The following is a 13,662-nucleotide window of genomic DNA, read 5'->3' on the forward strand; positions in this document are numbered from 1 at the left end:
CTTGGGTGGCAGGAGTTTTGTTGTGTTATTTATTTACTTATTTGTATTTTTCACTTGCAAACCATGTTTAAGAAAAGGAATTTTAAAAGGAAATAGGTCCTGTAACTAAAGGTAAAACATAATTTAAAACAAAACAAAAAACCAGAAAGTAACTATAAAGATAATTAGAACATACACACACAGACACACACACACAAAATAAGTAAATAAATAAAGACATAAAGTTGTAGTTAAATGCTGTTACATGTTTGTATTTCACAGTAACAGTGTGAGGTGGGATTTAACCCTGTTTTATAGACCAGCAGACTCTGAGAATAAATTAGTTGGCCAAGGTTACACAGCTCCACCTTATAAAGTAGAGCAAGTATTTGGAGTCTAGGAGCCTGACATTAACACTTTGATATATGCTGCTCTAGTGGGGACCTTCCGCCTCTGTCTCATCTTCTACCTTTCCACCTTGAGTCTCAGCCTCACATTTTCCCACTAACCACCATCATCACAATCCTATCTGTCCTTACTGCTCCCTTTTGCTGCTGTGCCCAGAATTACCCTTCAGGAATTCCAACACTCAGCCTGTCAGGAGCTGAGCACATTCCTCCTCACCTGTCCTATAGTCTGTATTGGGCCTAGCTGCTTCCGTCTTTGTCCCTCTGCCTCCACGTCATATCTGAGAGTCCCATACTCTGTTTAGCACTGTTTAGCACTTTAGGTACACAGCCTAGATAACCATAAATGATAACATTCCTTTTCAGATAGTTTCTGGTGTGTTGGTCTTGTGCTTGACTGAAGATTCCCAAGGAGTATCTGAAATGATGTTCTTAGGCTGTAGAGACCACTGAGCAGAGATCAGAGCAGGGACTCTTTAGATTTAGAGAGGGTGGAGTTCAGCTGTCTGTTGCTGCTTGGCCTTAGATCATCTTTTTGTTTGCCTCAGAACTCCAGTTCAGCTTTGCTTCAGGGTTGCCTTGTTTAATTTATTGTCCTCAGGTGGGGCTGGAGTGTAGCTCACTGGCAGAGTACTTGTCTAATGTATAGATGAGGTCCTGACTTCCACCCTCCACCAGGGAAGAGGAAGAATTTTGTTGGCGCTTAGCCTAGCCTTCAAAGCCAAAACTGCTGTCTCAACATCAAAAACTTACCTATAAGACTTTGAAATCTTTTCATATCTTGAATTTGCTACCATTCCGAGTCAGGTAATTTGTCTACCATTCCATTTGGAAAGTTGGTCCTCAGAGGCATGTGGGGACCTCATTTCTTTTCTCTAAACAAGGATAGTACTTAAAAAGTCCTGAAGAAGGCTGTTTACTAGAATGGTGGAGCGAAGTTGAATTTTCTTGGTTTTCTACTTTTACATATTTGTGTGTATGTCCATCCATGTGCCTGTGTGTGTGGACATGCACATGTGTGCCTCTACCCACTGGCCAGCCTGTCAGTGCTGAAGTTAAGTTTTCTTGAGACAGCAGCACATGTATCCTCAAACTCAGCTACGTAGCTATGGTGGCTTGAATGAGAATGGCCCTATTGGCGTATGCATTTCAATGCTTGGTTTCTGTTGGCAGAACTATTTTAGGAAGGACTGGGAGGTGTGGCCTTGTTGGAAAGGTATGTCACTGCGGTAGGCGTTGAGGTTTCAGAAGCTGTGCCACTGTGTTGTCTCCACATGCGTACTCTCAGCCACTGCTCCAGCACCAGTCCTGCCTGTCTGATGGCAATGCTCCCTACCCTAATGGTCAGAAGTGACTCAACCGTGAGCCTCCATGAAGCTCACAGCCATGGTGTCTCCTCATAGCAATAGAAAAGTCACTAAGATACCTAGCCAGATGACCTCTGAATTTACTCAGCCTTCAGGTTTAGTTAGGAACTGGCCACCCTAGCCAGGACTCTCCTGGAGAGACCCAGCAGTGAGCTGTGCTCTGCAAGGCCCTGAGCTCTGGCTCCCCTATGCTTAGGGGACTGTTTCAGAGCACTCTCTTCTTACAGGGCCATTGGTGGCAACAGAACTCTCAGGACTTGTGTCCCAAGTATTTGAGTGAGTTCTCAGCCTCAGGACTGCCAGGAACAGTCACCTCCATGCATCTCAGAACAAGGAGTGTAGCCTAACAAGATATGGTCATTGCCATGTAGTTTGGAGCTGAAGCTAGTCTTAGGTTTCTGGTGCCTCTCTCTCTACTGATCTCCTCCTCATATGCCATCCCAGGAAGCTGTAGGGGCCAGTAGTTGCATGTAGCAGTGACCAGAAAGGAGCTACAGGATTGCAGAGTTGCAGAGACTGCCAAACCAGGCTGTCTTAGTCAGGGTTTCTATTCCTGCACAAACATCATGACCATGAAGCAAGTTGGGGAGGAAAGTGTTTATTCGGCTTACAGTTCCACACTGCTGTTCATCACCAAAGAAAGTCAGGACTGGAACTCAAGCAGGCCAGGAAGCAGGAACTGATGCAGAGGCCATGGAGGGATGTTTTTTATTGGCTTGCTTCCCCTGGCTTGCTCAGCCTGCACTCTTATAGAACCCAAGAGCACCAGCCCAGGGATGGCACCACCCACAAGGGGCCCTCCCCCCTTGATCACTAATTGAGAAAATGCCCCACAGTTGGATTTCATGGAGGCACTTCCCCAACTGAAACTCCTTTCTCTGTGATAACTCCAGCCTGTGTCAAGTTGACACACGAAACTAGCCAGTACAACTGACCCCTTGTCAACTTGACACACAAACCCATCATTATTAAGCCTCAACCCTTATTTTCTTATTCATCCCCAAGATCTAAATTACTTTAAAAGTCCCATAGTCTTTACATATTAAAAGTTCAATCACCTTAAAATGTCCAATATCTTTAAAATTCAAAGTCTTTTAACTGTGGGCTCCACTAAAATACTTTCTTCCTTCAAGAGGGAAACATATCAGGGCACAGGCCATGGAGAGATGTTTCTTATTGGCTTGCTCCAATGATTCAATGTCTGGGATCCAACTCACAATCTTGGGCTCCTCCAAGGGTGTGGGTTACTTCTCCAGCTCTGCCCTTTGTAGCACACAGCTTGTCTTCTAGGCTCCAGGTGCCTGTACTCCACTGCTGCTGCTGTTCTTGGTGGTCATCTCATGGCACTGGCATCTCCAAAACGCTGCTATCTTCCACTGTAATTAGGCTTCACCAATAGCCTCTCATAGGCTCTCTTGATGGTGCAAAGCCTCTTCTCTTATGCATGACTCCTTCATATCCTGGGCCATCAATTGCAACTGAGGCTGTACCTTCACCAATGGCCTTCCGTGGCCTCTCACTGTGCCAAGAGCCTCAGCTGCTCTTCATGACCCCTTCATGCCTTCAAAACCAGTACCATCTGGGTGACTCTTACACAGTACCAAGTCCAGCTACAGCACAAAATATAACTGTGGCTATCTCTGGAACACACTCTCTGTGCTCTCAGAAAACACTTCCAAGAAGATTTCATCTCAGTGATGCTGGTTTCTTCTTAATCACCACTAATTTCTTAGCTCCAGCTAACCAGCATCAATAGTCCCAGTAACACAAAGGTTTGCTTTAGTGGTTCTGGTATCTTGTTACTCACAGCTAATTCTTCAGCCCCAGCTAACCAAAACCACAGAATCTTAACAATCAAAACATGGCCACTGTAAGAGTCTTTAATCTCCCCTCTGAAATTTCACAAGCCAGGCCTCCATCTTTTGCACTGTTCTTAACATTGTCTTCCAAGCTCCTACAGAACTTTCCACCGAGCTCTTAATATTCTAATGGCTTTTCTAGCTCAAAGTTCCAAAGTCATTTCACAGTCCTCCCCAAAACATGGTCAGGTTGTCATAGGAATACCCCACTATGCTGGTACCAATTTGTCTTAGTCAGGGTTTCTATTCCTGCACAAACATCATGACCATACCCCACTATGCTGGTACCAATTTGTCTTAGTCAGGGTTTCTATTCCTGCACAAACATCATGACCAAGAAGCAAGTTGGGGAAGAAAGGGTTTATTGAGCTTACACTTCCACATTGCAGTTCATCACTAAAGGAAGTCAGGACTGGAACTCAAGCAGGTCAGGAAGCAGGAGCTGACACAGAGGCCATGGAGGGATGTTTCTTACTGGCTTGCTTCCCCTGGCTTGCTCAGCCTGCTCTCTTATAGAACCCAAGAGCACCAGCCCAAAGGTGGCACCACCCACAAGGGGCCCTCCCCATTTGATCACTAATTGAGAAAATGCCCCACAGTTGGATCTCATGGAGGCACTTCCCCAACTGAAACTCTTTTCTCTGTGATAACTCCAGCCTGTGTCAAGTTGACACATGAAACTAGCCAGTACACAGGCCCAAGAAGATGGTGGCATTCTTGAGGCAAGAGTGTAAATGTCCCTGGGTTCTCATGAAAGCGCAAATGGTACTTTTGAAGGTCGTGGGAAGTTTTATGAACATCACAAAGGTCTGGTCATTGTTGTCCTCCCTTCCTGACTCTGTCTTCCCTGGCATGTGTTGGACAAGCACTTGGATACATTTTTTCCCTTCATTGGCAGCTGCAGTCCTTCTTGAAGCCAGGCCATATTTTATCAAACAGCTAGGCTCAGTCCCTCTGTGCTGCACACGGATAGGCACTCCTTCTTTATTGTGCCTTTTCCTCCTGATTAGTTCTTGTGTACACTGTGCTGCTGATTGAAGGATTGCCCTAGGCAATGTCGCTGGTGGCTTAGATATTGACCTGTCTGAGGCCTTCTTCACTCTTAACTTAGGATGGTGTCTTAGTTAGGGTTTTACTGCTGTGAACAGACACCATGATCAAGGCAAGTCTTATAAATGACAACATTTAATTGGGGCTGGCTTACAGGTTCAGAGGTTCAGTCCATTGTCATCAAGGCAGAAGCATGGCAGCGTCCAGGCAGGTGTAGTGCAGGAGGAGCTGCGGATTCTACATCTTTATCCAAAGGAAGCCAGGAACAGACTGGGCCTCCTCAGGCATCTAGGAGGAAGATCTCCAAGCCCAACCCCCGAGTAACACACTTCCTCCCACAAGGCCACACCTTCTAGTAGTGCCACTCCCTGGGAAGAGCATATACAAACCATCACAGAGGGGATCTATTTTGTATGTTATCTGTTATTTTTTTTTTCCTAGCCCTAAATTTATTTGTAAAAACAGCATAGGACACTGGTCATCTGCAAATAGTGTGTGGGTAGGTGTCACAGCAGTGCATCTGTTTTCACACTGGCAGGCGCCTTTTCTATGGGGCCTTCACAGGGGCCTGGGCACCTTTGGGAGCTGGAGCTGACGCCTGGGCCTTAGTTGGAGCTGTGGCCTCCGCCTTGGTTTGAACCTTGGGCTTTGGTTGGCAGAGCCTATGCCCCTTGGCCACATAGCTTCGAATCCACTTCCCAAGCATGGGGTGAGCGATGAAAGCCAGGCAGCAGAGTTTGCGGCTGGGGCCCTTTGGCATCTTGGGTTTGACGGCCTGAGGCTTCACCAGGGCCTTGATGGCCTCTGCGGGCGCACTCACTGCCTTTGCATTGTTGGCCTGCATCTTCTTCAGGCCTTTCTTGTTGTGCTTCTTGGCAAAGAACATGTTCCTCAGGAACTTGGGGCCGACCCCCTTAAGAGATTCATATCTTTGTGACCGGGGTTTCTTGATGCCATTTCTGTGCCATTTGCGGGATTGATTGTGTGTGGTGTGGTTCTTGGACTTGGCCATGTCTGCATGGTAACCCTCTACTCCCGCAGCGCCTGGGACCGGAAGAGAAAGCATGTTATCTGTTAATTAACAGTGGTTTGTGTCTCCTGTTGATGATGTCCACAGGAAAAACTAAAATAGTGTGGCCAAATGGAAAAGAAGTCCCTCCAGATATCCTTTCAGATCCTTTCTGCTCTGCTGCTGCTTTGGAGTGTGGTCCTGGAAAAAAATAACTGTTTTTCTAGAAGCTTCTGGTACAGATTGAGAGCCTTTGCAAAGCCTGCTAGGACACAGCTGCTAGCTCAGTCTAAAGCAGGATGATGGGCAAATGACAGACCTGCAGAGTGCACTCACACTTCCTGGTCTTGGGGCTCAAGTTGTCCACGCATCCTCATTGTCTTGGGGCACTAGGGTGAACTGTGGAAGGAGGTGACTGTCTCAGCATTTCTTTGCTGGAAATTGATGTCCTTTGTGATGAATGTGATTTGTGCTAGTGCTCTGTCTGCCCGTTGTGGGCAGATGTTGAAGAGAAATTAATTTTTAAATGATTTGGAAAGTATTCTAAGTTTCCTACAGTTGCTTGAGACAGCTCAATTTACATAATTTAAAATGAGGCCCACTCTTGCTGACAGAGAAGGTGATTCTAGAAAAAGAATTTTATTGTTCAGACTTAGAAATGTCTACAGACACAAATTATAAGCTCTCCATTGGCATCCACAGCACAATGTATTAGCAGTGCCTCTCCACATAACCAGGGCCGCCATCTTACCGTATCTGGAACCTCCATTATAAGATGTCATTAAGTGCTGGAGATCTCTCCTTAAAGACTTAAAGAATGTGGTATGATATACATCACATGACATTTATCATTTTAATTATTTTCACTTTTGCTGTCCTGAGGACTAAACCCAGGGGCTTTCCTTGTGAATTCTGGGAAACACTCTGCCCTGAGCTAAATCCCATCCTTAACTATGCTTTCTTTTACATGTGTCGTGTCGTTGTGTGACTGTGTGCAGTTCGTGTACTATGGCCATACGTGTGCAGGTCAGAGGACCACCGAGGTAGCTGTCCTAGCTGTCCACCTTGTTTGAGATAGATAGGGTCTCCATGGTACCTGCCTGACTCCCAGGGGTCTCATATCTCTGCCTGCCTCTTGCTTTGCTGTAGGAGCACTGGGGTTACCAACACGATACTGCAGGGGGCTCTTTTGTGGGTTCTAGGGACTTGAACTCAGGTCCTTCATGCTTATATGGCAAGTGCTTTATGCACTAAGCCATCTTTCAACCCCTCAACTGTCTTAAGCTTGTGATTCAGTGGCATACAGAAACATTCTGATTATTAGATAGCCACCACCACGACATAGTCCTAGAGTTTTTCATTATACCAATCAGAAACTGTATACCCATTAAATAATAACTTCTCCTTCTCCCTTTTCCCCTAGCAACCACTAGTCAACTCTGTCTCTGTGGATTTGAGTATTCTGGAGATTCTATATAAGTGGAATCATGCTGCATATGGTCTTCTGTGATTTGTTTCTTTGACTTAGCATATTTTCAGGTTCATCCACCTTGTAACGCATATAAGTTATTATAACCAAGTAATATTGTGCAGAATGAATATACCTCACTTTCTCTTCATCCTTCAGTTGGTGACTATGAGTTGCTTCTACAGTAAGTGCTGATGTGGACTTTGGTACACAACTACCTGTTACAGTCTCTGCTTTTAGTTCTCTTGAGTATATGTCTATGAGCAGAATTGCTAGTTGCTATGTTAATTCTATGTTCCACAGATGCCGAGCCCTCTCGCACTGCTGTGGTAGTAGTCTAAGGCTCACCCTGTCCTCCTTGTCAGGACATTTTCACCTTAAGAAATAGCTGTTCTCAGGTATGAGGCCCTGTCTACTGGAGGCTTGGCTTGGGTTTCTCTAATGACTAATGTGTTTATTGGTGAATCATATATCTTTTTGTTTTGGTTTTTCAAGACAGGGTTTTCTCTGTGTAGCCTTGGCTGTCCTAGTGTAGACCAGACTGGCGTTGAACTCACAAAGATCCATTACCTCTGCATCCCAAGTGCTGGGATTTAAGGCAATTATTTATATTTCTTTGGAGAAATAGCTACATGATTCTTTTAGTTTTGAGTTGGGCAGTTGGGTTTTTGCATTGTTATAGGAATTATTTATATATATTCTGAATATTAGTACCTTATGTGATACTGAATTTAATATACTTTGCTCCATTAATTGGGTTATTTTTCTGGTCTTTGATTGTGTCCTGATCACAAAACTCTGTGAAGTCGCCATTATCTGTCTATTCTTTTCCTGACTGTTGCTGCTGGTCTTACATCCAGGACGTGGTTTCCAAGGCTGACATCAGTACTGGTCCCCTATTTTTTTAGATATTTTATAGTTTTAGCGTTTATGGTAGAAATTTTTGATCCACTTTGTGGTAACTTTAATTTTTCTCAAAACCTATTTTTAATGATGGCTCTAACCTCTCTTTTAGCCCATGACCCACCAGAGGTGGTGGGAAAGAACGGATAAGGGGGAAGTAGACTTGTTTAGAAAGGTTGCTCTTTGGAGCAACTCCTATCTGTGTTGTCTGGAAATCAGCAGTTCAGTTCTCAGGTTAGCAGGCAGCAGCAGCTTGATCCATTCACAAACACTTCACCGATACGCCAGCAGTCCAGTTTGGTAGCATCAGGTAAGCAACAGTGGTGACACGACCTAGCTGAGACAGTCAGGCCTCAGCACTCAGCACAAGTCAGCAGGAGGGCCTGAGGAGTGCTTGCGGCTGTGCCTCTCTCAGTGAAGCAAAGGTCAGTGAAAACAAGTGAGACTTACCGGCATTGCATAGCTATTAGCTCTATAAGTAAGCCGAGCTGTGTCTGCATCACTGCCCCTCAGGTTCTCTTTATGCCCTCCAAACATCATGTGCCCCACCCACCCCTCTTGGTTGTGGGTCAGTATGTAAACTCTCAGCCTCTGCTCCTGTGCCATGTCTGCTGCCATGCTCCCCCCACCATGGTGGTCATGAAACTGTAAGTCAGTGCTCTCCTATAGGTTGCCTTGGTCATGGTGTCTCTTCACACCAAAGGAAGAATAACTCAGAATGGGAGAAAGGCTCAGGTTTTCAGAGACTCCAGCCTGAGATCTGGTGGCTCTGCTACTGCGGCTTAGAAGCAAGGCAGAATACCGTGAAGGCACTAGCATGTGGTAAGGGAGGGCGCTCACCTCATGAGCACCAGGAAGGGGGTGAAGGAGACACATCCTTCCTGGCAATTGTTTGCTCTAACTAGCCCCACCCAATAGCCCGCTCTGCTGGGAGCGCATCGATGGCTTAGATAGGGTTAGAAACCTTAGGATTTCATCATTTCTCAGAGCTGAGGACTAAGCCACTAACAAGTGTGCTTTTGGGGGAGACATGTCATAGCCACACAGAACAGGTGTTTATTCACAGTCTATGTTTAATATGTGGGGCATGTGCTTGAGTTCTTGTGAAGGTTATTTTTCTGCTTTAATAAACAACACAAAATACTACTGATAGATCTAAGCCACATAGCAAAAACTATTTGAAATTCTCAGTAATTTTAGCATATAAAGAGGCCTTGGATTAAAATATGTTGAGGGACCAGGTGGTAGTGGCACACACTTTTTTTGTTGTTGTTGTTGTTGTTGTTTTTGGATTTGGGTTTTTCAAGACAGAGTTTCTCTGTATAGCCCTGGCTGTCCTGGAACTCACTCTGTAAACCAGGCTGGCCTCGAACTCAGAAATCCACCTGCCTCTGCCTCCCAAAAATGTGTAGGCCCAGGCTGGCCTCAAACTCGTGATCCTCCTGCTTCTGCCTCCTTCACCAAATCCTACCAGTGTGCACCACCCCAACTGGCAGCACACACCTTTAATCCCAGCACATGGGCAGCAGAGGCAGGCAAATCTCTGAGTTCAAGGCCAGCCTGGATTACAGAGTTAGTCCAGGACAGCCAGAGCTACACAGAGGCACTCTGTCTCAAAACAAAAAAGTAAACAAACCAAAACAAAAGAAAAATCTGTTAAGGGGTGTGTGATGCTGCTGAGAGCTGTTGATGAAGTGGGACTTGAGTTGTGTGGGTGTGGCTCCACACAAGTATCCGAGGGCAGTGAACTGACAGCTGCCCTGCCTGGGCTGGGTAGAGCTGCCCTGCCTCACCCATGTCTATCTAGGAGAGACTTGTAAGGCCTGGGTGCCCAGGTTTTGCAGACCCAAATGTAATGGCTTTTTGAGCAGCTTCCTGTGTGGCAGAAATTCATACTAGTTGCCTTTTGGAGAGACAAAGGGTCTTGGGAAGGAAAAGGAAAGGTTGACATTCAGCTCACATCTAGCTAGGCCCTGTGGAGGCAGCACCCATCATTAAGTGATGTGACTCCAAATGCTGGAAGTCGCTTGGCTAAAACCAGCCCCTCCTCACATTGTTGTTGGAAGGCGGGATTCCTGTGTTAATGAGGAACTCTCCTGTTCAGGGGCTCCCAGCACCACCCCTGCCCGCTTTCCAGAGGGGTCAGGAAGGAATCTTCCTCCTGAACACTTGGTCACCCACAAATGCTTTTGGGCTTCAGCTGCCTGTCCTCCTGCTGACCAGACACTCCTTAATTAGGAAGATGTTTGAGCAGCAACACACTTCTGATCTTGGAGTTACTGTAACAGGGTGGGATTGTGTGCCCAACTCCAAGAGTGTGCTAGGAAGGACACAAGCCTACCTACTGAAAGGGAGGGTAGGCTAAGATCCAACAGACCCCACTGGGGAGGTGAGGGAAGGGTCCTAAGAAGAGGGTGTGTTTTGAAACCTAAGGTCCAGTTAAGCCAGAGAAGGGTGGCCGGGTGTGTTCAGGATGAGGAAAACAAACTCTGCTGAGAGCTATCAGCTCCCCACAACACTTTTTGTTTTGTTTTGTTTTTTTGTTTTTCGAGACAGGGTTTCTCTGCATAGCCCTGGCTGTCCTGGAACTCACTCTGTAGACTAGGCTGGCCTCGAACTCAGAAATCCACCTGCCTCTGCCTCCCAAGTGCTGGGATTAAAGGTGTGCGCCACCACCGCCTGGCCACTTTTTTTTTCTTTAAATAAAAGTTTAAAGGAGCAGTTTTAGCCAAATTGTAGGAGAAGAGGCCTTTTCTCTGACCTGAGGGTGTTGAGGGTCTCTTCCTTCCCTGTGTCCATCCTGCCTCAGGTGCACACGTAGCTTCAGTGCCAGCTCCCAGAGTCTGACAACCGCCCAGCCCGTGACGGACAGTTAGCAGGCTACAGAGGAGTCTCCACCTAGAGCGCTGGAGCCTCAGGACCCTTTGCTAGAAGGAGTTTACATGCAGAAGTGAGAAACCAGCCTCCCCTACCCCAAGTTCTGAGTAGTGAACAGCAGATGAAGCTGGGTGCGTGTGGATATAAGGGCTGTTCTCCAGAGCAGGCGCGCAGGCCTCAGCACAGGTGCTTCTAGAGGAAATAAAAGGGTGCTGGGAGAAAGCCTCGTGGGAAGGCCATTTCCTGAGTTCTTGGCTATTTATTTATTTATTTATTTATTTATTTATTTATTTATTTATTTATTTATTGGCCTTTCTTTTTAGTTTAGAAATTAGTTTTTAACCACAAAAGTCTGGAACACCCAGAATGGCTTGGGAAGAGTGGAATATTTTAGGCACTTGACTTAATGCTTAGGGATGGAGACTTGAGACCAGAAAAGACGCTCTTATGATTAATTTCTCTTTAAATAAAGTCTTCATCAGGCAGGCAGCCCTGACCTGCGACTATGAACCTGACCCCTGCTCTGGAGCTGTGGTCAGAACTGTGAGCCAGGCTCAACTTGTCCAGGTGAGGCAGGCGGCTCAGAGGAGGTAACTGACCTCTGACCCCTGGAGAACATTGCGACACTGGGCTGTTACTGGGCTGTTTGTTAGTGGCAGCGGCAGTGCCTTCTCCTTGGTTCTTGCTTACTGATTGTATAAACTGAAATTTGTTTTATAGTAGTCTTTAAAATAGCCTATAATTATGGTACAGTTGTCTTACAATAAACTACACATATTTAAGACATAAGAGTTGAGAAGACTCCTCCCCCCAAGGTCTAATAATTTATTTATTGCTCTTTCGTTTGTTTGGGGGGAGTTGTTTTCTGAGACAGGGTCTCACTTTGTACCTCTAGATATCCTGGAACTTACTATGTGAACCAGGCTGACCCCAAAATGACAGAAATATGCTTGCCTCTGCCTCTCAGGTGCTAAGATTAAAGGCCTGAGCCACTACACCCAACTTCTTGCTTCTAAACACTTATCTTGACTCAGACTTAGAAGTAGATAGTCCCCAGTTGGAGAGATGACTCAGAGGTTAAGAACATGTAATCCCAGCACTCTGGGAGGCAGAGGCAGGCAGATTTCTGAGTTCGAGGCCAGCCTGGTCTACAGAGTAAGTTCTAGGACAGCCAGGGCTACACAGAGAAACCCTGTCTTGAAAAAACCAAATCCCCCCCCCCCCAAAAAAAAAACCCATGTATTGCTCTTGCAAAGGAGTTCAATTCCCAGCATCCACATTAGGCAGTGCCCAACTACTTATAGTTCCAGGAGCTTCAATGCCTCTGACCGCCCTTCTGGGTTACTTGATCATATTGTATACCCACACACAGTTAAAAAGATACTTCAGAATTATAAATAAAGTAAATCTTCAAAAACAGAAGCAGAAGGTCTCGGGAAGGATAGCCTTTCTGTCTTTTGGCAGTGTGTTCCTGGCGGCTCCTTGGCTTCCCTCACTTTCCTAGCTAGAACGTTTGCCTTATTTTGCAGCTTCCTTGTCTTAGTGCACTGGAGCAGTGTCTGTGTGTGCACCAGTGTGGAGTAGCAGGGCCCTGAATCTCCCTGAATCTCGGGTGCTCTGGTCCTGGTCTCACCTCACGCCTGTGCTTAAGGGCTTCCTGACAACCCTGGCGGACAGATGACAAGGCTTTCAGGTGCTGCTAGCTCTTGGGCCAGTCACTAGGACATAGTCGTGTAGCAGTCCAGGAATCTTCTCTCTTCTTTGTAAACAATAACCAGGATGAGAACACTCTGGTTGGCGTCCACACTGCATCTGAACAGACTTGCTCCCACTCAGCAGCAGGCATGCTGCTGGGGGCCAGGACACCTTGCTTCGTGGGAAGCAGTGGGAAGCAAGGCTTGTTCTCCTGTCACTGATGGGGACTGTGACCTCATAATCCTTCCTCTTTTTACCCAGCAGCAGTGGCAGTTTCTTGGCCACACAAGTACAGAGCTGGAGTTCACTATCCACTTAGTGTAGTTTCCGACAGCCAGCGGCTGGAAAGGAGGTATTCAGCTTCGTCTTGGCCCAGCCTCCTGCATAGGAAGCATCTCATAAAAGAACAAGAAGTTTTGATGTGTACAGTGTGTCCGTTGTGTGCACATTTGCGTGTGGGTACATTTTCCCAAGTGTCTTTTGGACATGGGATTTATCACTGTTATTAAGACAATGACTTTTTCCTTTAAAAAAAAAAAAGTTCACTCAACTTAGGAATACTTTTATGCCTACCATTATTATATCTATATAAAAATTTCCATGATAATCTTCAATTCTAACATGTTTTTCTACATTTTTTGACAATTTTATCAGAAATATTTTCCATGTGTAAATCTTCAATTCTACCATAAAATGTTTCTATTTCATATTTCAATTAATTTAGCAATGTTTTACATGTCTACCACTTTATAAAAATTGTCTATTTTAACATGTTTTTCTGTGTATCTTCTATTTTATCTGAAATATTTTCTATGTAAATCTTTAATTTTATCATAAAATGTTTTTATTTCCCTTTTCAATAAAAAAATGATAAAAAAAAAAAAAAGGTTGCTCCTTTACCCTCCAGTTTCTATTACTTCTAATTAAGACATTGGTGGCGCACACCTGTAATCCATTACCTGGCACCAGAAGGCAAAAGCAGGTGGATCTCTTTTTTGAGGCTAGCCTGGTCTTCAGAGTTTCAGAGTGAGTTCCAGGACAGCCAGGG

General features: G+C 45.5%; 2 protein-coding genes across 4 annotated transcripts in view; one reads left to right on the forward strand and one right to left on the reverse strand.

Annotated features, from left to right (window-relative positions):
• The window catches only part of Dgcr2 (DiGeorge syndrome critical region gene 2), a 54,305-nt gene that overhangs the window by 10,368 nt on the left and 30,275 nt on the right, over positions 1–13,662 (forward strand). The window lies entirely within an intron of this gene.
• On the reverse strand, positions 5,198–5,724 carry LOC127665554 (60S ribosomal protein L29-like). Its single transcript, XM_052157984.1, has one exon. The coding sequence runs from the start codon at positions 5,672–5,674 to the stop codon at positions 5,210–5,212; it is 465 nt and encodes a 154-aa protein (XP_052013944.1). The 5' UTR covers positions 5,675–5,724; the 3' UTR covers positions 5,198–5,209.

The sequence above is a fragment of the Apodemus sylvaticus genome, chromosome 15, assembly GCF_947179515.1.
Source record: "Apodemus sylvaticus chromosome 15, mApoSyl1.1, whole genome shotgun sequence".
Taxonomy (NCBI): domain Eukaryota; kingdom Metazoa; phylum Chordata; class Mammalia; order Rodentia; family Muridae; genus Apodemus; species Apodemus sylvaticus.